Source organism: Molothrus aeneus, chromosome 17 (genome assembly GCF_037042795.1).
Source record: "Molothrus aeneus isolate 106 chromosome 17, BPBGC_Maene_1.0, whole genome shotgun sequence".
NCBI lineage: Eukaryota > Metazoa > Chordata > Aves > Passeriformes > Icteridae > Molothrus > Molothrus aeneus.
Genome location: NC_089662.1, coordinates 14,900,338 through 14,925,935, shown reverse-complemented (window position 1 = coordinate 14,925,935; position 25,598 = coordinate 14,900,338). Strand labels below are relative to the sequence as shown.

General features: G+C 49.6%; 1 protein-coding gene across 1 annotated transcript in view; it reads right to left on the bottom strand.

Moving 5' to 3' along the window:
* Positions 1–12,463: 12,463 nt before the first annotated feature.
* KCNB1 (potassium voltage-gated channel subfamily B member 1) overlaps positions 12,464–25,598 on the bottom strand; it is a 105,247-nt gene continuing 92,112 nt past the window's right edge. The window contains exon 3 of the mRNA XM_066561730.1: positions 12,464–15,684. Coding sequence (XP_066417827.1) covers positions 13,663–15,684 — 2,022 coding nt within the window. The 3' untranslated portion in view covers positions 12,464–13,662. The remainder of the gene's footprint in view (positions 15,685–25,598) is intronic.

Here is a 25,598-nt window from a genome sequence, read left to right as displayed (position 1 = left end):
TCCAAATTCCAAACATTGCAGTCTATCTTTGAAAGCAATTTTGGCTATTAGCACAGGTGGTAAAGTCCCAGCAATTGAACCCAATCTAATTGCTGTGTCAAACCACTAAGGAGAAAAAATGAGTTCCCTTCCAGATGCCACCAGACAGAGGTGCTGTGTGGGGAGGGGGCACAGGCAGCCCAGGCAGGAGCCCCTGAGGGCTCTGTGTGTGCCAGGGGCTCTGCAGGAGCAGCCCCCAGTGGGGCTGTCTGCAGATGGCACCGAGAGCTCTGACGGCTGCGCTCGAGCACCTCAGCCAATGCCCTCCCAGACAACAAGGAAACCACTCACACGTTCTTCAGGTTTTGCTCAGATGTGGAAGTTTCAATTCCTCATGCCGGGAAAAAGAGCATTCCTTAAATGTGCCAGCAAAACTGAGATGTGTGTGAAGGGGACAGCCGGGCAGCCAGTGGGACCCTTCCCTCTCCCAGGCACAGGAGCGCCTGGGCAGCCGGGCCCCTTTGTGTAAATGCCCTGGGGGCGTTCATCCAGGGCTGCTGTGGGCAGCCAGGGTAGGTGCAGTTAGTTCTGAGCTTTTGGTGCTCTTCACAAATTTCAGAAAGGCCTCCAATTCTCCAGAGCCTTACAGAGATTACAATAAATTTAGTTTTGTATTTCTCAGACATCACGAGATTGACCTAAATATTCAGCACGTGAAGCTTGACTTCAACACTTCATGTATTTCCTTTGAGGAAAATCTGCAAAACTCTGTTCTCTTGCTCTCCCATTGAGTTGCATGTATTGCTTTTCGTCTGGGACCAAAATGAAAAGGACTGAAGTGCAGAGAAAGAAAATCTTCCTGGGTCTTCCTTCCCCCATGCAAATGGAGCTGTGAGCATTGCTGGGGTGGAAGCCGTGGCTCTCCCCGGTCCCCCTGGCTCAGTGCTGCCCATGTGTCTCTGCAGCGAGAGCCTGATCCCACCAGTCCCTGTGGGACCCACGGCAGGCAGAGCCCCCTCTGACTCGTCCTGCTGCCCCTCTGCCAGGCGGGCCGAGAAACCTGCCCAGAAAACCACGAGTAAAGAATGAGGACTGGTGGAAGGGAGCAGCTCATGGTGGCTGAGGGTTCACCTGTGTCTCCACGGTCTCCAGGACCTCCTGTCTCAGCTCTGCAGCCTGGAGAGTGCTGAAGGGGATGGAAAGGAAGCAATCCACAAGGAAAGTAAAACAGCTAATTTTTTGTTTCATTTCTCAAGAAATAAGAGAAGATTTTTGCAGCTAATGAATTATTTCTGAAAACACTAGTATGAGCTGCAGGCAACATTAGCTTCAAGTTTCCCAATGAACAAGAACCACTTATGTACCATTTTAAAATTCTAATGTATTTTCATTTGCTGTAGCTCAACTCTAACATGACTGGAGGTCTGGAAAGAGGCCAGAAGAAGTTGCCATGTTTCCAACAGATTATTGTCTCCTCAGATGAAGCAGTGGAAAACAGTTCCTGGATCCTATTGAAGCCTGGAGCTACCAATTATCTCAGCAGAGAGGCTCCAGAGCCCTTCGTTAGCGCTGGGGATGGGCAATTTCAACTAAGCAGAAAAATTGGTTGTGTCAGAGGTTAAATAGCTCTGCTGCTGCTTAAAACCAGCTTTGCTCTGGACTTCAGAGGCACTGGGGTTTCTGCCTCCTTTTCAAAGAAGGCCTCTGGCAAATCTGGAGGCAAACCCCAGCCAGGCATGGGGGCTGGAATGCAGAGACCCACAGCCCATGATGCCCTCCTGTCCCCCTCCCACCCTGAGCTGAGCCCGGGGCACAGGAGAGGGAAGGTGCTGCTCTGGCAGAGCCTCCAGGGCTGGGTGGCTGGCATGGCACTGCTCAGTGACTGAGGGATGTGTCATCTGAGAGAAAAAGAGGAACAGATGGCAGAGGGAGTTACAGTGGGAGGAAAACCCAATTAGAAGTCCCAGCATGGTTTGTGTTGGGGATATGGATCTTATACCTTCAGTAACAGCCAGGGAAGGAGAGATACCAGGCTTTGTCACCCATGGTGGAGAAAATTCTTGTTGCAGGCAGAAAATGATATGAAAAAAACTTTGATAAAGCTTCTGGGAGATTCTTCTCTGAAGGGAGAGTGAGTGAGGGAGATATACATTAGGCAAGATGGGCTTAACATGCCCAGTGTGTGGGCTCAGTATTCCAACAGAGATTTTTTAGCTTCCCCTCCTGGAAGAATGTTTAATAGTTAAAACAGCAGCCTGAGATTTGGAAGTCTGGGAATATCCCAGATATTCCCCAGGGAATACCCCTGGAAATATCCCCAGCCCCTCCTAGCACAAGCACCTTGGCATCAGTCTTGGAGGGAGAGGGACTGGGCAAGAAAGAGTGAGAGATTTCTGGTTTTATTCCTTAAAAGAAGGGCTACAGAATGAAATAAAAATAAGAATTCCTGAATAACACGAGATCTGGGAGGATTAATGTATTTTTGCTCATTCTTTCTCACTCTTGTTTTTTTCCATTAAATTATATTTCTTCCTGGTGTTACACTCTTAATTACCTTGCTGGATACACCATTTGGGTCTCAGATCACTGACTAATGTTGATAAATTTTTCTTATGAAACAGGTGTGTGTTTTCTGAGGGGTGCTCAGGGCTAAGTTCACCAGCAGAGCCCAGGCACTCCCAGGCCTCCAAGGCAGCCTGGAAACTCACAAAGCAACCCTGGTGGAAAGGACTGCCCATCCTTACAGCTTTTTGTGCTCTACAAAGAAGCCCTAGAAATGCACTTGGGTGAGTTTATTCTGGAACCTATGAGAGTATCAGCTGCGCAAACTTTTCCTGATGTAGGCATATATTAATAAAACTGCAACACGATGGGGTCTTGCTGCCCTGGACATCCTCTTTAAATAAATACCTCAGTGTCTGTAAGATCTTCCTGCAGCTCGGGGTATGGCCCAGCACATCCCATCCCAGCTTCCAGCCATCCACCCTGACACCAGAAGAGCAAAAGTATTTCCTTGGGAAACAGGCACTTACCAGATCCTTCCTTCAGTTTCTCCTCATTTCTGTTACGTAAATTCTGTATTTCCTGGAATAGAGGCTCTGAACTGCTGAACTCAGTCTGAAAGCAACCCAGATAACAAGCTCATTTACATTAATAAGAAATCAGCTGTTCCTTTTTGCTGGATTCCCAGGGGAGCAGCTGGTGGTCTCCTTTTTCCATGCAGCCATTCTCCTCCATACTGAAATGCCTCAGAAGCATTTGTTTGTCTGAAAATGTTACTGGAAACCAAAACAGCTGATGTGAAAAACAAACAGAGAAAGCCATGGATTGTTCTGGTCAATTAGACCTTTGGAAAGTGGAGAAATACTTTGTATATTTATTCAATAGCTGTATTCAAGCCTCGTGGCTCTTAATTTACATTTTCTCATGCCTGGATCAATCTTCATCTCACTGTCCCCAAGCACTTGCCTCTCCACTGTTCAGGACAGTGCTAAAAGCTGCATCACTGTGTGGTTCATTTTAAGGCTAATCATCATTAAGGCATGAAAACAGTACTTTACATTATGTAATTTTGGGCTTGCACATAGACCTATTCATTTTAGCTTCAATTGTTACTGACCATGTCTGCTTGATTAGAAAAATGGTACTGGGTGTAGCAAAGTGTAAAACATTATGTTTTTTTTTAATTTAAATCTATTTTCTAGTGATTTGGATATATCTTTTATATATCTATAGATAGATACCTATAAAACAAATAGATATATAAATAAATGTATGTAGATCTATAGATACAAATAAAAGAATAAAATTCTAAAAAATTCTGTTAGCAATGTGGATTAATTGTTTAATTATATAAGGATTGAGCTCAATGATGCAGTGTTGCACATATTTGCTTTTATTTTTCAGGGCTCAGGTTAATGCTCAGTGCTTGTGTTTCCAGCCAGAAACCACAAACTTTCATTGCTGTGACCCATTAGTCTCAGCTTGTGCCTGGATGGTTGAAAATGATACTCTGGGGCAAAGTTACCTCTAAATGCTCTTGCTTGCTGAATAATAATGATGCTGCATCTCTTAGTAGCCCAATTTCCTTACAGAAAGTAGGAGGGAAGGTAAGTAAGTAGAAAGAGGCTGTATGGAAGAATCTAATTCATATTTTATAAATACCTTGTAAATTATTTATATTATTACTTTCTCTTCTGAAATTATCAAAATGTACTGAAAAGCTGACCCTTTCTTCATGTTTATCTGTGCTGAAATGCCTAAAGAGCCTCTCTGGGTTTGGCTCCTGGGGATGGTGTTAGCTGGGAGTGGAACCTCCCAGAGAGGGCTGTGCTGCACTTCCAGCCCTGCTTGCCAAGTGAAACTCTGGAAAAGCTCTGTGGGGTTTGTTGGAGCAAGAATCAGCAGTATCCCAGTTCAGTGCCCGTTTCTGGGACCCCTCTCCCTGCGGGTGATGGGAGGGGCCCAGCAGGGCTGGGGGAGCTCCCTGAGCCAGGTGTGCACCCCCTCCCCGAGGGTTTGGTTTATTGCCCTTTGGGATTGCTGGCTCCTGGCCCGTGTGAGACAGACATCACCTTGCTCTGGGGGCTCAAATTACAGATATTGTGGGTTTGCAGGTGGTTTAGAGATGGTGCGCAACAAAAACCCCAAAAAGCTTCCTAGTTCAGCCTAAATATGAACAATCAAAGGAAAATACATTCAGGTGGTAAGGAAGAGCTGGTGAGGTTATTTCTGACAGAGCCAGAGAGAACAGGTGCCTGAGGATGTGGGCTGCAGCAGGAGGAGAGGAGTGAGATTTTTGGCCAGTATATGTGACCATGAAACAGAGCAATAAAGGCTTTAGGTTTTTCCATTCCTTTTTATTTATTTCTGTAGGCTGTAGTAAGGGACCATTGCTTTAAAACCCTTAGACATTTGGACATATTTTACAAGACAGAACAGTTTCTGAATGTCACACATTGATCACAGTTTCATACTATTACATGCATATAAAGACACAGATTTTTTTAATAATTTGTTTTACAGAAACAACTGGAGAGGTCAATAAACTCCAACAAAGAATGACTAAATCAAAGTTACAAAAAATGTAAGACTCTAAGTACACTAGTATATGGCTAATGTTGCTGTAATCACCCCAAAGTGCCAGGGCATTTAAACATTTCTTAAAAGGGAAGAAAACATCTGCTGGTGCATTGGACCAATATAATGGAGCGAATTCCAATATAACCCAATGAAGAGATTGTGCAAGACATGCAGGATCTGCTGGGCACGAGCACTGCCCTCCCTTACAGCTGAGCTGGGCTCCCCACCGATTCCCCACTGCACAGGTTAAAAAACAACTCCGGGCACGGCAACGGAGACCCCGGGCCCCGGCTGCCCTCTCTGGGGCACAGTCAGGTTCGTTTTCCAGCTATAAAAGCAATTTGATCCAAACGTACCAGCCGAGCCACAGGAAACACGTTTTCCAGTTTTTATTTGTCATTAAGCATCGCCTTCTTTTTCAAAAGGACTCCCCAGCTCTCCCGTCCCGCGGCTGCGCTCGGGGCTGTCCCTGGAGGGACCGGGCTGTCCCTGGAGGGACCGGGGCTGTCCCTGGAGGGACCGGGGGCTGTCCCTGGAAGGACCCGGGCTGTCCATGGAGGGACCCGGGCTGTCCATGGAGGGACCCGGGCTGTCCATGGAGGGACCGGGGCTGTCCCTGGAAGGACCCGGGGCTGTCCCTGGAGGGACCGGGGGCTGTCCATGGAGGGGCCGGGGCTGTCCCTGGAGGGACCCGGGGCTGTCCCTGGAGGGACCGGGGGCTGTCCCTGGAGGGACCGGGGCTGTACCTGGAGGAGCCGGGCCTGTCCATGGAGGGACCGGGCTGTCCCTGGAGGGACCGGGGCTGTCCCTGGAGGGACCGGGGCTGTCCCTGGAGGGGCCCGGGCTGTCCCTGGAGGGACCGGGGGTGTCCCTGGAGGGACCGGGCTGTCCCTGGAGGGGCCCGGGCTGTCCCTGGAGGGGCCCGGGGCTGTCCCTGGAGGGACCGGGGGTGTCCCTGGAGGGGCCCGGGGCTGTCCCTGGAGGGGCCCGGGGCTGTCCCTGGAGGGACCGGGCTGTCCCTGGAGGGGCCCGGGCTGTCCCTGGAGGGACCCGGGGCTGTCCCTGGAGGGACCCGGGGCTGTCCCTGGAGGGACCCGTCCCTGTCCCTGGAGGGGCCCGGGCTGTCCCTGGAGGGGCCCGGGCTGTGCCAGCCCCGGCCGTGGTGCCAGCGCAGCCCTGGGCACGGGGCTGAGCGGAGCAGCTCCTGCCCGGCTGATGAGCCGAGGCTTCCTCCTGCTCCCAAACTGCTTCACTGGCCTGACGGGAGAGCAGGGTTCTGCTGCAGGAGGTGCGGGTGTGTTTCTTCAATGCTGATCTAGTTGGAATGCAGTTTGGCTGGTGGCTGTGGCTGGCCTTTCTGAGTACAGTATCATGGCTTCAAAATGCGAAGTAAAATGCAGATGCTGCTCCCCCACCCTCCCCCCAAACACTCCAGTGGGGAATGGTTCAATGCAAAAGTGATTTTCTACAGTGACCACCAAAAAGCCAGAGAATGGGGAAAAAAAATGTTCTTCACAAGCCAACAAAACTGACATAAACAAAATAAATCCCAGGGCTTGTGGGAGCCAACGTGTGGCAGATAGTCTGTGGAGGCAGTAAAACATAACAGGAAGAAGAGTCATAAATGGCAGAGCTCCTAAATGAAAAATACAGACTAGAGAAGAACAGATGAATGTTCTTAAATGCAGATTACCAACAGGACCAGAGGCTGTGCACAACTCCAGTGACCCATGGCCCCCTGCCCGCAGCGTCCCCCAGCTGCAGCAGGGGCTGAGGGCAGGCAGGGCTGCCTGGGGCTGGGGTCCTGCTGCAGGGACGGCCCCTGCCAGCTGGGACATCACTTGTGGATCCCCAGGGCCCTGGAGGGGTGCTCAGTCTGTCTGGAACGACTGCCACCCCTTTGCCTGAAGGATTCACCCCTTTCCCAGCCTTTTTCACTGCCTTTTATTTCACTGCCTCTGTTTCCCATCCCTCACCCTGCTGGTTTCTAAGGAGGTGCTGTGGGCAGATACCTCCAGCCCTGAGGCCATACAAAGCTATTAATTTTCCATTAGCTTTTAGAGATATGGATCCAAATTCTTTACTGATCTAAAGGGGGCACAGCTCCATTGGCCTCAATGGGCTTTAATTTACAGCACCAAAGAATTTGGCATTTCATATAAATTTGGCTCCCTGGCTTTCATGAGGCTCTTATTTTGAGGGCTCTTTGCCTGGAGTTCAGCCTTATTATTAATTTTTGAAGGTAGTGTCACTGCAGTCTTGGAAAGACCCCTTTAAAAATAAAGGTTAATCCTGTTCAGTCCTACAGAGCTTCAACAGTATTACTTCTAGTTAAAAGGAAGAAGGAAGGTTTTGCTTTCTCTTCTAAGCCTCTAAGACTGAAAACTTCTTGTGCAATGAAGCCAGAATCAAGCAAAGCAAAATTTGGAGTAGTATTTACAGATATGAACACTTGTGGCACCCAACCATTGGTGTCAAAGGACACTTACTGTGGCTTAGGTAACACCAGCAAGGAACGGGATTCACATCCTGGATGCAGACTTCCCCTTTTCCTACGGTTTCCTCTGCCTGGCTGAGACCAAATTTCAGTGCAGGAGCCTAAATGCGACCAGCATGGGGTGTGAGATGCATGCTGGAAAATAAACATCTCTTCTTCCAGGGGCTGGGTGCTGTTTGGGCCGTTCCTGTCCCAGTGTGGGAGGGCACACTTAGGACTGGTCTGACTGGAAGCTTTCTATGGTTTTGTTGACTGTGCTCTAACAAACTTGCTGACATGGAAGGTGCCTTTTGAAGGGATTTATGTGATGACTGATGATAGACATGGCAGCCTATTGCATTAATTGTTTCCTAAGAAAGAAAAGTCTCACTCAGCTTTAATACATTCATTTGTGAACAGGCCTTGCTGATAATCACATGCTAAACTGGCTCTTTCATTTGAGGGATACTGTCTGAAACACACACCTTTCCAAATTACATTCAGGTTTATTGGCTATTATAGTGGACATGTAAGAAAATCTCACAAAGAAACCAAAGGAAATGGAACCAAACTCCATCTTTGGCAAAAGCATGGTCACTGACCCAACTGCTGGGCTGAACCAGAAGGAAATGTCTGTGCAGAGCCAGAGTGGTTCTGGAGCTCTTCATCGAGCTGACCTTCAACAGGCCATGAGATGGCTTTGGGATGAACATTCATCTCATGGACTTTTTACCAAATGTCTCAGAATATAGCTGTGAGTTCAGCTACGAAGGAGCAAAGAAGATTATTACATAAGCAGGTACATGGACAGATTTTACCATAATTAATCAAAATCTGGTCCCTTTCTGAATGTTTATGTTTCTCATTCCTCCACAATTTTCTCTGGGACAAAAAATAAAAATTCCAAAACCCAGTGGGAAATGAAAGTCTGGACACTTCTGTTTTAATCCAGGAAAAACTTCCCTGAAGGTGCCTGAGCATTGTCAGGTCACCGCCTTGAATAAGAGCCTAGATTTTTATGTTTATCCCAACTCCATCATGTCACCATTAGGACAATTAGATTCAAAACCTGTCTCTTCTTTCTGTTCTTAATCAATGTAAATCTGGAGAAACTGCAGCCAGGGGTGTTGGGTGACCCTTCCCCTCTGTCACCACGGGCAGAGCCTGGCCTGCTCCACTTTTCTCAGCAGGAACATCTCAGTTCCCACAGCCAGTCCCTGGTTAAAGTACCACAAACAGGAAAATACGAAAACATGACAACATCAGACAAACCCCATGACCTTTCACAGATGCACTTCCAGGAGAAATGTTGCAGGTGTTCATCAGAAAAAAAAAGAAAATAACAGCAAAAAGGTTGGGGGGATCAGCTGTGTAAATGAACACTGAGAGAGCATCTAATATATTATTCTGTAATACAAAAAGAAGAAATCTGACTTGATTGCCCTATTATAAATTTGCTAAAAATACAGTTATATATTTATATTTATATATATATAGATATATATATAATTTTTTTAAATCTGAACAGAAAAATAGACTACTCTGGAATGCATGAAAGTCACATGACTTTTCCATACATCAGATACTTATAAAGCCAACACAATGGCAAGCAGGAGGTACAGAGGTAACTGGAACATCTGTACTTTATTAAGAGCTATTTAAAGCCATATTCTCCCCAGACGGGTGACCCAAATGAACCCAAGGCAGCACTTGCTCTGTGCAGAGGTGCCTGGCCCACAGGGAGGGGCTGCCTGGGAGCCCAGGGAAGCCCTGATGATGGAAATTCAGGGATGCCTGGCGGTGCTGGGCAGGAGGGAGCCCTGGCTGCTTCACTCAGCTTTGCGCTAGGATGAGGTGTTCTGTGGAGCTTACAGCACAGAGAACGTGGCTTTACAAACCTTGTCTTTGTGATGAGTTTTACATAACCTTGTTATTTACTATAAACTGTACCGGTCATAATTCTGTCAAGACATAAATATACAGTAGGTACAAATATTAACAATACATTACAATTTTACAGAAGAGAATACTGTTTTCCTTAGAAATGTGTTTCTTATTAGCTGCAAGGGAAGAAAAGGCTACAGTTTATCACAGCCATAGTTGCCAAATAACCTGACCGCCTCAGAAGCGTTTCTCATGACTCGCCCAGGCAGAAACTCCCGGCATGTTCTGGAAGGGAATGTGCGTTCCATGGATTTCTTTTCCTCTCTCTTGCCTTTTTTTTTTTTTTCCTTTCTTCTACCTTTTTTTTGACTCTCAAACCTTTCAGAAAATTGTGGATTTCACAGGAGACTCTTTTGTTTTGGGTTGGGGTTTTTTTCTGTAAGTGTGCTTAGGTGAAGTTTTTAAGAAAAGGCACTGAGAAATCTACTGCAAAGTCACTGCTTTTTTCCTCTGTTCAAGGCTAAAACTCAAATAATCTTTAGCCTCCCGGTTAAGAAAACTGCACTCTCTCCTTCCACATATATATATACACACATATATATATATATGTGTATGTGTGTGTGTGTGTGTGTTCTATATATATTTGTAGGTTTGTGTTAAAAGTGATGTTGATGCCGTAAGATACAAGCAAGTGCAGACATCACACGTCCAGAGAGAGTCCTTGCAGGTATGATGTCTTCTGCAGCAGCAGGTGAGGCTCTGTCAGCTTGCTTGATACTTGGTGCACAGTAAATTTGCAGACCTGAATTCCAAATATCAGTGATTAAACCACCCCCTCTAGCTCAGTGCAAGAGATGTTGCCTGTTTTCCCCAACCACTATGAACTTTGGGAAACATGTATCAAACAAACGAAAATTAAATTGTCTTTCTAGGATCTATAGGATTTGGTGAGCATTATGTTTTCCAAGCACTGCCTTTCCTTTGCAATGAGTACAGATTTAGTCTATCATAGCTTCAGGTTAGAGTAGATTTCGCAGTGGTTACATTATATATATGTGTATTATGCACACACACACATATATAGATACATACTTCATATTCAGACTTTATTTCATTAAAATAAATTAAACATACTTCCTTTTTAATTGGGCACAAAATGAGAGCTACATCTTTGTACACAAATAAGAAAGAAATGCTCTTCAAGCATATTATATGCTTAATTTTAAATTATTTGCTTTCTATAAGAAATCTATAGGACTTTGGCTATTCAGACTTAAAAGGAAGATTTTTTTTTAATTATACTTTTGAATTTGACTTTCAAAAGTGACTCAGTAAAATGCTACTTTAAAGGTAGGACTAAATAGATGACATAAGGTGTGTGCCATGAGCGATCACGCAAGGCAGACAGAGGGCCTTTGGTTACAAGGAGAGTTGCACCAGTTGACTATCAGATAAATGATAGAATTGTTGATTTATACATTTTTGTCAGTGCCATCTATAAACCAAATACATCAATTTGGATGAGAGTGTGGTAAATACTACACTATATGGCTATATTTAAATACGTTCACTTTCGTGATATGTAAAATATGACTTTTTTTCCACATGAAAGCATCAGCTCTAAAAATATTTAACTTGGAAATCACTATTACTTTATAAAAAAAAATTCCCTGATTTTTCTTCACTTTATATTTGTGCTGATGGCAGACATGACTGATCACTGAAACACAGAGATTATATTATAACTGTTCTCTTTAAGATTTCTTGTTGCCGCTCTGCAGCCTCAGAAAGCCTCAGAATAAATCAGTATTTAAAGCTTATCTGCTGGAAGGTTACTTTTCACTTTTTCGACTCAATCTCAGCCAGTATCTCAGCAATACGTCGATTCCTCTAAGTACACTTGTATTTGCTATGGCCAAATCCTGCCGTGCCTGCCCCGCGGAGAGCGGCGCTGGGAACGCGGGGGCTCCGCTCGGCACCGCCCGGCCCGGCCCGGCCCGGCCCGGCCCGGCCCCGCTGGAACACCCGGGCGGCTCCGGGAGGGTCCCTCGGCCGGGATGGGCCAGCTGAGCGGAGCAGAGCGGAGCAGAGTCAGCTCCGTGCCAAGGGGCACAGCCCCGTGCCAAGGGGCACAGCTCCGGGCACAGCTCCTGCCAAGGGGCACAGCTCCGGGCACAGCTCCGGGCACAGCTCCTGCCAAGGGGCACAGCTCCGCGCATGGCTCCGGGCACAGCTCCTGCCAAGGGGCACAGCTCCGCGCATGGCTCCGGGCACAGCTCCGGGCACAGCTCTGGGCACGGCTCTGGGCACAGCTCCTGCCAAGGGGCACAGCTCCGGGCACAGCTCCGGGCACAGCTCCTGCCAAGGGGCACAGCTCCGCGCATGGCTCCGGGCACAGCTCCGGGCACAGCTCCGGGCACAATTCTGGGCACAGCTCCAGGCCAAGGAGACGCCGGGCAAAGCCATCCTCACAACCCGCCCTAGCTCCTGAAGCAGAAATGTGCTTATTGCTTTTGTCCGTACATGCTGCATTCACTATTACGGGTTACAGACAGTGCTGCACGGCCGGGACGGACACACGGCTACATTCAGGACTAACCAACACTTGTTTTTTACAATAGGAAGGAACAAAATGCAGGGGACTCGAGTGGCTTCGGGGGGTCCTCCTCCCACGTGTGCCCCTCTGCTCCCACGGCCCGTGTCTCAGCTCATCCCGCTGCCTGCAGATTGCTACACCCCGGCAAGACCTCAGGCCAGGTCACGAAACGCTCAGCGACGGAGTCATTTACAACTGAGTTTTACAGTAGAAACAGAGAACAACATAAAAGGTTACCATCACAGTTATCACAGGACAAGTTGTGACTTGCTACAGGCTTGTAACAAATCACAGTCACAACAAGAGGCACAAATTAAAGTAGTGCTTGGTTAAAGTGCTTGATTGTTACACTCTGCTATCCTACTCCAGCATTGCAACAACGACAACAAAAAGTCAACATAAAGTGCTTTTTCCCCCCCACCCCGAGATTAAAAACCAAAGACAAATTATTTCCTACACAATTTGACATAACTTTATTGAAACAAAAATATTTTAAAAACCTAGGCTGGTGGCTGCTAGTTCTGTTCACTTAAAATGGTCAGATCTCTTTTTTTTTTTTTTTCCTTTCCTCTTTATTTTCTTGTTTCATTTAAAAATTACTGGATGTCATTAAAACCTCAGGCCTGATTCTCCTGCCTCTCGCGGCTGCTTCGTGCCACGGCCCTGCAGGAGCCTCTGCTGCCCGACCTCGTGGCGAGAGGGAGCACAGCCAGGCCTGGGACGGGTCACTACCGAATCCCTCTTTTTGCATATTTATGTAACACTTGCATATCTTTCCCTGCGCTGCTCGGGCGCAGAAAGCTCCGGACCAGCCTGCTCCTCTCCCGGCCCCTCTGCCTGGCACGGGCAGGGCGGGCACGGCTCCTCCCGGGCAGGGCTCCTGCTTCTGCATGGCTCCTCCGGCCCTCCCGGGCCACGCTGGCCCCGGGGCAGGCACCGGCTCCTAGCCGAGGGCAAGTGCCAGTCTCACTATGTCCTAGGGCATTTTGGAATTAGATACAAGTGGTGCAACTCACCCTGCTAATATTTCAAAAGAAAACATCAGGTCCTACAGGATATCAGATTGTTAAACACACAAAGAGCATTTTAAGAATTGGTTTCTCTAGACCGTTAATTGTTTCAAATGCTTTTCACTTGGATTTTCCAATAATGCAAGTGTTCCCTGTTACCTTTAAACATAATATCCATCAGAGAAAGCTGTAGATGGGGAACCGCTGCCCTGAAGCAGTGAGCATTGTGTTTTTGAAAGCTTTATACCAACCCCAGCAATTTATTCCAGAGTTCAAATCTGGCTGCCTTGGCATCCTTTATGGAACTAATGCAAATCAGATGTTAATATTTCCAAAAGGAGCTCTAGCGTTCAAGGGGAATGGATGGATATTTGGTCACATTGGCTTCACTGGACAACATGAAAGGAGATCAATGTGTGATCATGATTTGCAATCATTTTTTTGACTGATGTGGGCAATGTCTTTAGAGTTGTTTCAGAGAAGGACATTTTCACAAACCCACACTGGACCTCCCCCAGACTTTTAGAAACAGGTGGCTTGTTTCAGCCAAGTTCATGCCATGCAGAAGCTCTTTTGTTTGTGTTGACTGTGAAGATATTCCTCTAAATTCTCAGTAAGTTCTTTCAGACCCCACCTCAGATGCTTTGATCATGTGTGTTAGCATGTCCTCCGCTGCCTGGTAATACATGGACTTCTGGGGAAATGTGATTTTCTAGTCTGACAGTCTCCTGATTGCCCTGGGTTCTTCCAGTGATACCTTCCATAGAGTAAATGCAGTTCTGCCCTATCAGCTTAGGGGAGGTGGGTAAAGCAGCAGCTTCTAGATGGTTCTTCTCTGTTCTATAAACATGGTCCTTTTGCTTTAGATAGCCACTGCTTGCAACACTGTACTTGGGACTCACATTTCCAGGCGGACTTGAGTCATACATCAGCTGACCTTCATCATCAGTGTCAGCGTCGATGTATTTGTGTATACCAGCATCGTGGAAGTTGAAAGCTATGGCTGCCTGGGACTCTGGTGACTTTGGGGGGGTTCTCGCGCTCGCAGTTGTGTAGATCGAGGTTTCTGGGCTCATGAGAGACCTGTCAGAGAGTAAGGAAGTGTCTGTGGCAGCAGCAGCAGCTCCCCGGCTCTTGAGAGGGTCTGGGTACGTTCTCAGTACATTTGATGCTGGTACGAATGTGCTGGTGTCCTCTTCCATGAAGTTGACTTTGAGAGATCTTAGTTTTAAAGGGTTACTGGCCTTAATGGAGCTTTTGGGACTTTCAATGAAGAAAGCAGAGCGGTGGCTGCTTTCGGAGCTGGGGTTCATGTCCACGTACCTGGCAGTGCTGCCCTCGGGCCTGCCCTGCTCCTGGGGGATGCTGATGCCCCCCTTGCAGGGCAGGGCGGTGAGCGGGCTGTGCGGGAAGCGCGCGGGGTCGGGGAACTCGGCGGCGCAGCTGATGAAGCTGTCGATGCTGGACATGCTCCTCATGTCCACGATGCCGTCCGTGCGCGTCGCCAGCAGCGGCACCATGGGGCCTGGAAGGGTTTCCATTTCCAGCTCTTCCTTTTGCTTTCCAGCTTGGCTTGACTCTTTAGTGATAAGGTTTGGCTGGGACTGAGTCTTTGCCATTTTGTTGTACATGTCCTCGAGCTGTTGGACGTTCAGGTGTTGGGGACTTGAAGATGACCTGGCTTTTTCTGGGGATCCTTGTTCCTTAGTTTCAAAAGATTTACTAGAACTAGTTTCAGAGAGTGTTCTCTTGGTCCATTTCCATTTGCTTGGAGATAAATGATTGTCCTGAACTTTATCCTTTTTGGCTATGCTTTCTCCATTCTTTTCAACCACAATGTCCATGAGTTCTATGCTACGGGCAAATGCATCCTTCATGTTCATGGAAACAATACTGCCATTTCTTTTTGCTCTTTCAAGAGCTTCCCTGCGCTTAATGGCTTTCTCCTGCCTCTTCTGCTCCTTGTAAAACTCTGAGAAGTTATTGACAATAATTGGGATGGGAAGAGCTATCACCAGCACACCAGCAATGCAGCACAGTCCTCCTACTATTTTACCCAAAAGAGTTTTGGGGTAAATGTCTCCATAGCCTACTGTTGTCATGGTGATTGTTGCCCACCAGAAAGAAGCTGGGATGCTCTTGAATTTTGTATCATCCTCATCCTTTTCTGCAAAAAACACTAAACTGGAGAAGATCATAATGCCCATAGCCAGAAACAAGATGAGTAATCCAAGTTCATTGTAACTCCTCCTCAGTGTAAACCCCAAGGACTGCAAACCCGTGGAGTGCCGGGCCAGTTTTAGAATCCGGAGTATCCTCATGATCCGAAATATTTGGACCACTCTTCGTACATTTTGGAACTGAAGTACACTTTTATTGGATTCTGTGAGGAAGATAGTAACATAGTAGGGTAAGATAGCCAGCAAATCTATAGCGTTCAGCGGGCCTTTGAAGAACTTCCATTTCTTAGGGGAGGAGAGGAAGCGCAGGAGGTATTCCATGGTAAACCACGCAATGCACACCGCTTCCACGTGGGCTAGCTGGGGGTTATCTGTGGTCTGCCCAAATTCATCCACGCCTTGTAGCTCAGGAAGTGTGTTAAGGGACAAGGCAATTGTAGATAGTACAATAAACATGATGGAAATGATTGCCAAAATCTGGAAAGGAAAGAGAAAACAGTGAGTTAATCTCAGAACACACGAGGCTGTCTCTTGCTGCTGTTAACACATGGCTGCATTTTCACTCACACGTTGCAAGACCCATTTTGCTCAGCACACAGAAGTCCGATAACCAATGCATCCTGAGCTGAGTTTATTTTGGAAGCTGTTTCAGTTACGGCAGTTGCATAAAGGAGATAAAGCCTCTACTCCGACTCCTGTGCTTTCATCTCTGCGCAGTCAAGGAACACGTAAGGAGCAGCTAGGATGCCAGGAGGGTTGTGAAGCAGCAGAAGCTTTTGATTAACTACTAATTAGGTGCCCAACAAGGCCCATCTGGACAACAAGCTCTGAAATTTAAGCAAGAAGGAATGCAATTGTGAATACATGATTTGATCAGAGCGATGTCCTCCATTTAATGAACGGTTACTGCTGTAATTTGGGGTGCTGATGGCTAATTACAGAGATGTGTGTGCAATTCTACTACATAAGCATACAAATAATACACTCTTGTTTAATGACTCATCTCTAATTCACTTCTTGATGGTTGTGAAAAACATGAAAACTTCACCAAGCTTTCTAAGCCATTTTGAATTTTCTGGAGGAGAGAGCAAGCATCTGAGCAAACCAAATTGGACAACACTGAGACAGCCAAGGCAGGGCAGGTCCAGTCACTGGGGGCCTCACCTATCTCAAACTCAAGAGAATAAAATGTAAATCAAGTGTCTCATGGTGAAGTGTGGGGATATTTAGACGTTAATTACTTCTTCGTGGTGGCTTGTTTCAAAAACCATCTCCTGGAGACCAGGCACTGCCCCTGAGAAGCAGAGAGCCTGATTTGCTTTCCTAGAAGGCTCTTTTGGTGGTTTTGCTGTCACTTTGTTTACAACTCACCATTTCCGAAGGTGTTTGGGATATTTGCAATGGTAATTTCAATTAGTTTTGCTTGGCTTTATCTCTGCCCACTATACACAGAAGGGCTTATTTGTCAGCTTAGATGTGTGTACCTGTTGGGTTTTATCTCCTTCACTTTCAGTGTAAATATTAACACTCCATCTTTATGCAGTGAGTGGCATCCAGCAGCAGTAATTGGTGTCAAACCTTCTGCTTCCTTTGATATACCTTCCTGCTTTGAAGATCAAGGCAATGCCAGATGAATATAAATAAATTAACTGGGAGATCTAAGGGTAAAATTTGATTTTGGTTTAGGAGATTTAGCCACAAAGCTAGGCAATAAAAAGAGACAAACATTTATAATTTCTCCCACAAGCTGCAGCAAGATGTCACTTGTGCTCCCAAGACACAGATTTTCCCCCTTACTCATCTGCTGCAACCACATCTTTGGGAATCTTCTCAGGCTAAGAAAAACTTCCAAATGCGAGTTCATTGTCCTCAGTTATTCAAGGCACTTTTCAATTGGAAAGCACATAAAATTGAGATGGAGTATCTCCAGCAGGGTTTAGAAGATCCTTCTCCTTCTGTAAGAGATACCTTGTCCTGGTAGCATCTACCATCCACTAAAAGCCACCCACGGAGCAGTTGTGCACAGAAAACTGGATCCAGCTGCTGCTGTCAGGCTTTAGCACTGTTCAGCTGCACAGGGCTCTGTCCCAAAGTATTTACAGTCTGGGATTTCAGATTACAGAAATCACCATCTGTCTCTCTAATAAGGTTTCCCATCTTGGCTGTACTGAACCTCTAGCTTGGCAGCTCTTGTATTTTCCACTGTCAGTAATGAGAGACAGAAAGCTGGAGGGAAGACAATTACACTCCCAGGGAGGCCTCTAGGGATGTTCTGCATCACAGGCAGCCTTTTCATTCCATTGCTGGCCTTTCCTCCTCCCTTTACTCTTCCAGGTTCACTTCTCTTTAACAAGAAAAGCCAGTGGGACCGATTTTGACTTGTGCAGAAACAATCCCTCTGCAGTGCATGAGGCTCCAGCTCTTACAAAACTGGAAATCTTGTTTCCAGTCATGTAAAAAAGCACCGGTGGTCCCTGTTCCAGAGCACTGACCCAAATCTCGCTGCTTCTCCAGCTGCTCACGGCTGCATGAAATGGAAGGAGGTGTGGGACAGGGCCTCCTCCTGTGGCACTGACTTCCATGGTTCCTTACAGGGCATTAAACACAGCCTTGGGCTCCTGAGAACTTTGGATGGGCAATCAAAGAGCTGAGGCTGAACAGGCTCAGGCACAGCAAGGTCCCTAGAGCTCAGGCTTGGACTGGCAGAAGGGACAGGGATGGGAAAGTGCAGCATCAGAGCCTGTTGGATTTTGTGAGTGCTGCTGAAAGGTCCATGTTCCCACTCATGGAGCAAGCTGTCCCTGTCCCAGCTCTGGCTCTGGCCTAGCTGGCGCATGTGGGCTGTTTATTGGTATCAGGGAAGGCACCTCCAGCATCCCTGCAGAGCATCCAGAGCTGCTGACTTGGATGTCCTATAAAATGCAGAACTAAAATTGGAAAAGCTTGCAGCCTAAAATTCAGAACAGAGGAAAAAATCAGGAGTCACCAATAGCCAAAATGAGTGACACGAGGACACGTTTGTGACACAGGCAGTCCCTGCACCGTGGAGCCACAGCTGTGATGGGTGCTCTCCAGTGTGCTCACGCTGGCCCACGAGCTGAGGACAGAGCCCCCACAGCCCAGGCTGGGCAGGCACCCTCAGCAGAGCAGCACAAACCCTCCTGCAGCTGCTCCTGAAGCTGACAGGGCGAGGCTGGGCTTTGCCCACACCGCTTTCAGACCATTCCCACCAACAGCTTGCATGACAGAAGCTCTGCAGTCCCCTTCCTCTTTGCTTCTCTGTATTTACTCTTCATTTCACCTGTAGCAATACACCATAAACTGTGAAAATCCCCTCAGGTACTTTACCAGGTTGCTTGCGGAAGGTATTGGAAGGAGTCCTAATGATGGCCCTGGCTTGTGGTGCAAGGATGGGCAGGATTTCAGGAAAAAACTTCTCCTCCACTAAATTGGTTGTTTCACAAAGGTTTTGGTGGAGCGAATCTCTGGATTGCTGCTATAGTTCCCTTGTGGAAGCTGAATAACCCAAGAACAGGCAGGGCAGGGTTTTGGATGAATTTAAAGCAGTTGCCTCAAAGTGATTAGCATGATTGTACACACACGCTGGTTATTACACATGCAAATGAGACAAGCAGGCTCATTTTGGGAGCAAGTGTAGCCAGTTTGTGCAACTGCTGTTTCCTGAGGCAAGCTGGATGGGCCATGCTGGCAAGCCTTTAATCCCCACCTCCTCAAAATCCCCCCCAAAGCTGGGCAGGCCACCTGCACCCGACACCTTTCAGGAAATAACCACCTGCCCTGGGGCTGGGCCTGCTTGCAGGGTGAGAGATTGCTCCTGTGTGTGGCAGGGCCTGTGCTCCTCCCTGGGTGCTCAGGAGTTTCCATCTCTGTCTGTGCAGGAGCAGTGGGTGTGCCCACCCTGCAGAGAGGGCAGCAGGGACTGACCCAGCATCGAGGTTTGCTGACATTTATGGCTTGGTTGTTTTCTTTGCACCGCTAAAAACCCTAGCAGAGATAAAGGCATAAGACTGGAGACTTTCAAGGCCATTAAAATTTATGAGAACTGGCTGTCCCAATCCCATAGATGGCTCTAAAATCTCAGGGTAAGCAGATCTGAGATCTCTCTGCTCGTGGCAACATGCCCTATACTTTTTCTGTCTTCATACTCGGTAATGAAGCTGATATAGCAAGGAGAAGGGGTGGTGTGTGGGAGAGAGTAGGAGGGTGTTTGAATATAGATTCAATATTCTTGGAAATACGGTGAGGAAATTGTTATGTAATGAAGAAGTTCAATAATGGTTTTGTCTAATGTGCTTTTTTAGCTCCACCAAGGCCTGCAGAATTAACCTGGCATCAGGACCAGGTTTCATTCATATGCTCCATTTACCAAGGGATTTTTCCTGCAGCCCCTCAGCTTTCCCAAGCTGCAATACACTGAGTCAGACTGTCCAGCTCCATCCTGCCACGCCCGTGCCAGCCTCTGTCTCCCCAGGCTCTGAGAAACAGAGCACGGTGTATTTTCAGCAATATCCCACGTGCTGCACAGTGCAGAAACAGATGGAGAGTTCCTTAGTCTCCTCCCTACTTGATTCTGCACAGGAATAACATCTCCTGCTCACAGCAGCTATACATGTCTGTGGTATTTATTGACAGGGCCTTGTTTTAGGAAACATGTCTTCACTAGAAAATGCCTAACTATTCATAAACTGAAAGAGTTTGCAGAACACAGTCACTTCTGATCTTCTGATGTCAAGATTCTGACCACTGGGCTTGCAGGATGTCTTTTCTAGAAAATGCTGAAGCCATAATGAAAGGTCACATTTGCTTCTTGCATCATGGCAAGTTGAGGCCAAAGTGGGGGCTATGGCTGCAAGGGAAGTACAGAGAACCTTTAATCCGATTTTTTCACGTGGAAGGATGTTAAGATGTAAGACCTTGAATCGCCAAACCCCTTAAGTCCTGCTGGTTCCTGCTCAGGAGTTTTCCCTGACCTGGCACTTTCCATGTCCCTTTGAGGAGCTGCCCCCACAGGGTCCCTGGGAGCCCTCTGCTCCAGGAGCTCTGAGCTCTGGAGGGACCCTGCACACCCAGCCCAGCTCCTGAGTGCCCCAGGACACCCAGCCCAGCTCCTGAGTGCCCCTGCACACCCACTGAGCTCCTGAGTGCCCCTGCACACCCACTGAGCTCCTGAGTGCCCCAGGACACCCAGCCCAGCTCCCTGAGTGCCCCTGCACACACACTGAGCTCCTGAGTGCCCCTGCACACCCACTGAGCTCCTGAGTGCCCCAGGACACCCAGCCCAGCTCCCTGAGTGCCCCTGCACACACACTGAGCTCCTGAGTGTCCCTGCACACCCACTGAGCTCCTGAGTGCCCCAGGACACCCAGCCCAGCTCCCTGAGTGCCCCTGCACACACACTGAGCTCCTGAGTGCCCCTGCACACCCACTGAGCTCCTGAGTGCCCCAGGACACCCAGCCCAGCTCCCTGAGTGCCCCTGCACACACACTGAGCTCCTGAGTGTCCCTGCACACCCACTGAGCTCCTGAGTGCCCCAGGACACCCAGCCCAGCTCCCTGAGTGCCCCTGCACACACACTGAGCTCCTGAGTGTCCCTGCACACCCAGCCCAGCTCCTGAGTGCCCCTGCACACACACTGAGCTCCTGAGTGCCCCTGCACACACAGAGCTCCTGAGTGCCCCTGCACACCCACTGAGCTCCTGAGTGTCCCTGCACACACACTGAGCTCCTGAGTGCCCCTGCACACACACTGAGCTCCCTGAGTGTCCCTGCACACACACTGAGCTCCCTGAGTGCCCCTGCACACCCAGCCCAGCTCCTGAGTGCCCCTGCACACCCACTGAGCTCCTGAGTGTCCCTGCACACACACTGAGCTCCTGAGTGCCCCTGCACACCCAGCCCAGCTCCCTGAGTGCCCCTGCACACACACTGAGCTCCTGAGTGCCCCTGCACACCCACTGAGCTCCTGAGTGCCCCAGGACACCCAGCCCAGCTCCCTGAGTGCCCCTGCACACACACTGAGCTCCTGAGTGTCCCTGCACACCCACTGAGCTCCTGAGTGCCCCAGGACACCCAGCCCAGCTCCCTGAGTGCCCCTGCACACACACTGAGCTCCTGAGTGTCCCTGCACACCCAGCCCAGCTCCTGAGTGTCCCTGCACACCCAGCCCAGCTCCTGAGTGCCCCTGCACACACACTGAGCTCCTGAGTGCCCCTGCACACACACTGAGCTCCTGAGTGTCCCTGCACACCCACTGAGCTCCTGAGTGCCCCAGGACACCCAGCCCAGCTCCCTGAGTGCCCCTGCACACACACTGAGCTCCTGAGTGTCCCTGCACACCCAGCCCAGCTCCTGAGTGTCCCTGCACACCCAGCCCAGCTCCTGAGTGCCCCTGCACACCCAGCCCAGCTCCCTGAGTGCCCCTGCACACACACTGAGCTCCTGAGTGTCCCTGCACACCCAGCCCAGATCCCTGAGTGCCCCTGCACACCCACTGAGCTCCTGAGTGCCCCTGCACACCCAGCCCAGCTTCTGAGTGTCCCAGGGCACCCAGCCCAGCTCCTGAGTGTCCCTGCACACCCAGCCCAGCTCCTGAGTGCCCCTGCACACCCAGCCCAGCTCCTGAGGACACACCACCTGTAGGAAGGCAAACCCCTGCACTCCCCTGCAGGTACTCCTGCACAGCATAACCTCCATAAAACCAGAATCAAGATAAAGCCACTTGTGTTTTGCTTTGGAAATATATGAGATCTTAATTTTGACATTTGCCTGGAAAAGCCAAGATTGAATAATGTTTAATTATTTGATTTCAATTACAGCTGTAATAAGTTTATCTGTTGAGAGAGCAAGTCTCTTTAGTTAAAAGAGGATATTTCTGCTGATCCTATGTCAATGCCAGGGAGCTGCAGCTACAGCTGCTGACTCAGGGGTGGTGGGCAGAGAGTCACCCTCAGGCAGAGCTGGCTGTAAACTCTTTAATACTCTTAAGAACATGTTTAGTTGTCAGAGAGCTATCAAACCCCATCAAATGATAAATGGTGTCAGTCTTCTTTCAGAGCAAAGCCCAGATGTAAATGGTGTGCTGGAGAACAAAATTATAGATGAATGAATATACTGAAAAGGCAAACTTGAAAAACACACACTGCCTTTAGACATCAGCGCAGTGACAGTTCTCAGGAGAGGATGAGAGCGAAGCATCTGTCCTATTTCTGCTGCTGCAAGCATGGGGGAAGTCAAAAAAGAAAACAAACGAATGGCACACGGAAGCTGAAGTTTCCCGTTTTCCTCCTGGCCTTGCCTTGTGCCCAGGATGATGCAACCCCAGCCAGCAGCACCACTGGGAGACACCCCAGTCCCCCCAGCCCTGGTCAGACCCAAGGCGAGCCCCCCCTGCAGTCCAGGCAGCCGAGCCCAGCCCAGCCGAGCCCAGCCCAGCCCAGCCCAGCCCAGCCCAGCCCAGGCCAGCCCAGCCCAGCCCAGCCCAGCCCAGGCCAGCCCAGCCCAGCCGAGCCCAGCCCAGCCCAGCCCAGCCAGCCCAGGCCAGCCCAGCCCAGCCGAGCCCAGCCCAGCCCAGCCCAGGCCAGCCCAGCCCAGCCCAGGCCAGGCCAGCCCAGCCCAGCCCTGCTGCACCCTCCGGCAGAGCCGGGGCCAACTCCAGATCAGCCCCTTCCAGCCTCTGCTGACTCTCCTGCCGCACCCTGCTCACAGCCTCCCACCCTCTGCCGTGCGCAAGGCTGCTCTTGGAGAGGCTGGGATGGCAGCGTGGCGCTGCACAGCCTGGCCCTTCCCTGGAGGAGAGCGGCACACACGGAGCCGGGTGGAGAATGCCCCCAGGCCCAGGGCATCCCGCCTGCTCTGCACCGCTGTGCTCCTGCACCGCTGTACTCCTGCAGCCCCTGCAGCCCCTGCAGCTCCTGCAGCGCTGTGCTCCTGCACCCCTGTCCTCCTGCAGCCCCTGCAGCTCTGCAGCCCCTGCACCGCTGTGATCCTGCAGCCCCTGCAGATCCTGCAGCGCTGTGCTCCTGCACCCCTGTGCTCCTGCAGCTCCTGCACCCCTGTGCTCCTGCAGCCCCTGCACCGCTGTGATCCTGCAGCCCCTGCAGCCCCTGCAGCCCCTGCAGCCCCTGCACCGCTGTGCTCCTGCACCGCTGTGATCCTGCAGCCCCTGCAGCCCCTGCAGCCCCTGCACCGCTGTGATCCTGCAGCTCCTGCACCCCTGTGCTCCTGCAGCCCCTGCAGCCCCCGCAGCTCTGCAGCCCCTGCACCCCTGTGCTCCTGCAGCTCTGCAGCCCCTGCACCCCTGTGCTCCTGCAGCTCTGCAGCCCCTGCACCCCTGTGCTCCTGCAGCCCCTGCAGCCCCTGCAGCCCCTGCAGCTCTGCAGCCCCTGCACCCCTGTGCTCCTGCAGCTGCCACTGGGGCCAGGCTCCCCACCCCTGCACAGACAAAACCTCCCCCTGCCGTGGGCTCCCCTCTCAGGTGCATCTCCCTTTCCCACCACCTGCCTTGCATTCAAGCAGACAGAGGTTTGGACTCAGAAAAAGCAAAAAAATAAAGCAAAAATATAAAGTAACAAAAAGCCTGCCTTCCACCTCAGCACTGGTGAGTGCTTGAGAGCAGCTCTTGAAGATTCTTTGGGATTCTACCCTGCACCAGGGAGAGACAATGCTCGTGATGCACTCCCACCATGAGAGCAGTCTGCTCAGCCTCAGACACTATTTACAGGGGATGCTGAGCTCCAAGTGTTGGTGTTTGCAGGAGTAGTTGTGGGAGGGTTTTTTTTAATGGTTAAATTCAATCAGGAATGTGCCAAGATAGCATGAAATCAACTAAATGTAATTAAGCAAAAAACTATTAGCTTGATTGCTAAACCAGTCTTCCTCTCGTGAATATGCATGAGAATAATTGATATTAATTCTTTTCAAATCTGAAGCACATTAGTCCTGCATATTATAGTGTAGAGGTTTTTTTAAGACTGAACCAGTTCCACTGCTGCTTTCTCACCAAAAGGCATAATTAGTCTTGCTGCAGGGAGATTTACCGAGTCATTGATACCATCCTGAGTTGCCACATAGAGAGGAAATTAGAACAGAGCTCAAGTGATGTTTTGCCTGCAAAAAACAATGACCTGTTTAACATTTCTTCCAGAAATGTGTTAGGAAAAGTGGCAAATCCATTTACCAGCATCAGCCACACTAATGGCACTGTGAAGAGACAGGAAAGCCTGCAGGAGCAGTAAATCCCTGCGGAGAGAAGGGCAGGGGCAAAACCCTCTCCTGTTGAATGAGCCTGATACCAGCAAGGCCCTGTCAGCTGCGTGTCCAGGTGTCCATGTGTCCAGTGTCCAGGTGTCAGGTGTCAGGTGTCCAGGTGTCCAGGTGTCCATGTGTCCAAGTTTCCATGTGTACATGTGTCCAGGTGTCAGGTGTCAGGTGTCCAGGTGTCCGGGTGTCCATGTGTCCAGGTTTCCATGTGTCCAGGTGTCCAGGTTTCCATGTGTACATGTGCACAGGCGTCAGGTGCCCAGGTGTCAGGTGCCCAGGTGTCAGGTGTCAGGTATCCAGGTGTCCAGGTGTCCAGGTTTCCATGTGTCCATGTGTCCAGGTGTCAGGTGCCCACGTGCCCAGGTGTCCATGTGTCCAGGTGCCCAGGTGTCCAGGTATCCAGGTATCCAGGTGTCCAAGTGTACATGTGTCCAGGTGCCCAGGTGTCCATGTGTCCAGGTGTCCATGTGTCCAGGTGTCAGGTGTCCATGTGCCCAGGTATCCATGTGTCCAGGTGTCCATGTGTCCATGTGTCCATGTATCCATGTGTCCAGGTGCCCAGGTGTCCAGGTGTCCATGTGTCCAGGTGTCCAGGTGCCCAGGTATCCAGGTGTCCAGGTGTCCATGTGTCCATGTGTCCATGTGTCCAGGTGTCAGGTGTCCATGTGTCCAGGTGTCCAGGTGTCCATGTACCCATGTGTCCAGGTGTCCATGTGTCCATGTGTCCAGGTATTCAGGTGTCAGGTATCCCTGTGTCCATGTGTCCAGGTGTCAGGTGTCCAGGTGTCCAGGTGTCCATGTGTCCATGTGTCCAGGTGTCAGGTGTCCATGTGTCCAGGTGTCCAGGTGTCCATGTACCCATGTGTCCAGGTGTCCATGTGTCCATGTGTCCAGGTATCCAGGTGTCAGGTATCCCTGTGTCCATGTGTCCAGGTGTCAGGTGTCCAGGTGTCCATGTGTCCATGTGTCCATGTGTCCAGGTGTCCATGTACCCATGTGTCCAGGTGTCCATGTGTCCATGTGTCCAGGTATCCAGGTGTCAGGTATCCCTGTGTCCAGGTATCCAGGTGTCAGGTGTCCATGTGTCCATGTGTCCATGTGTCCAGGTGTC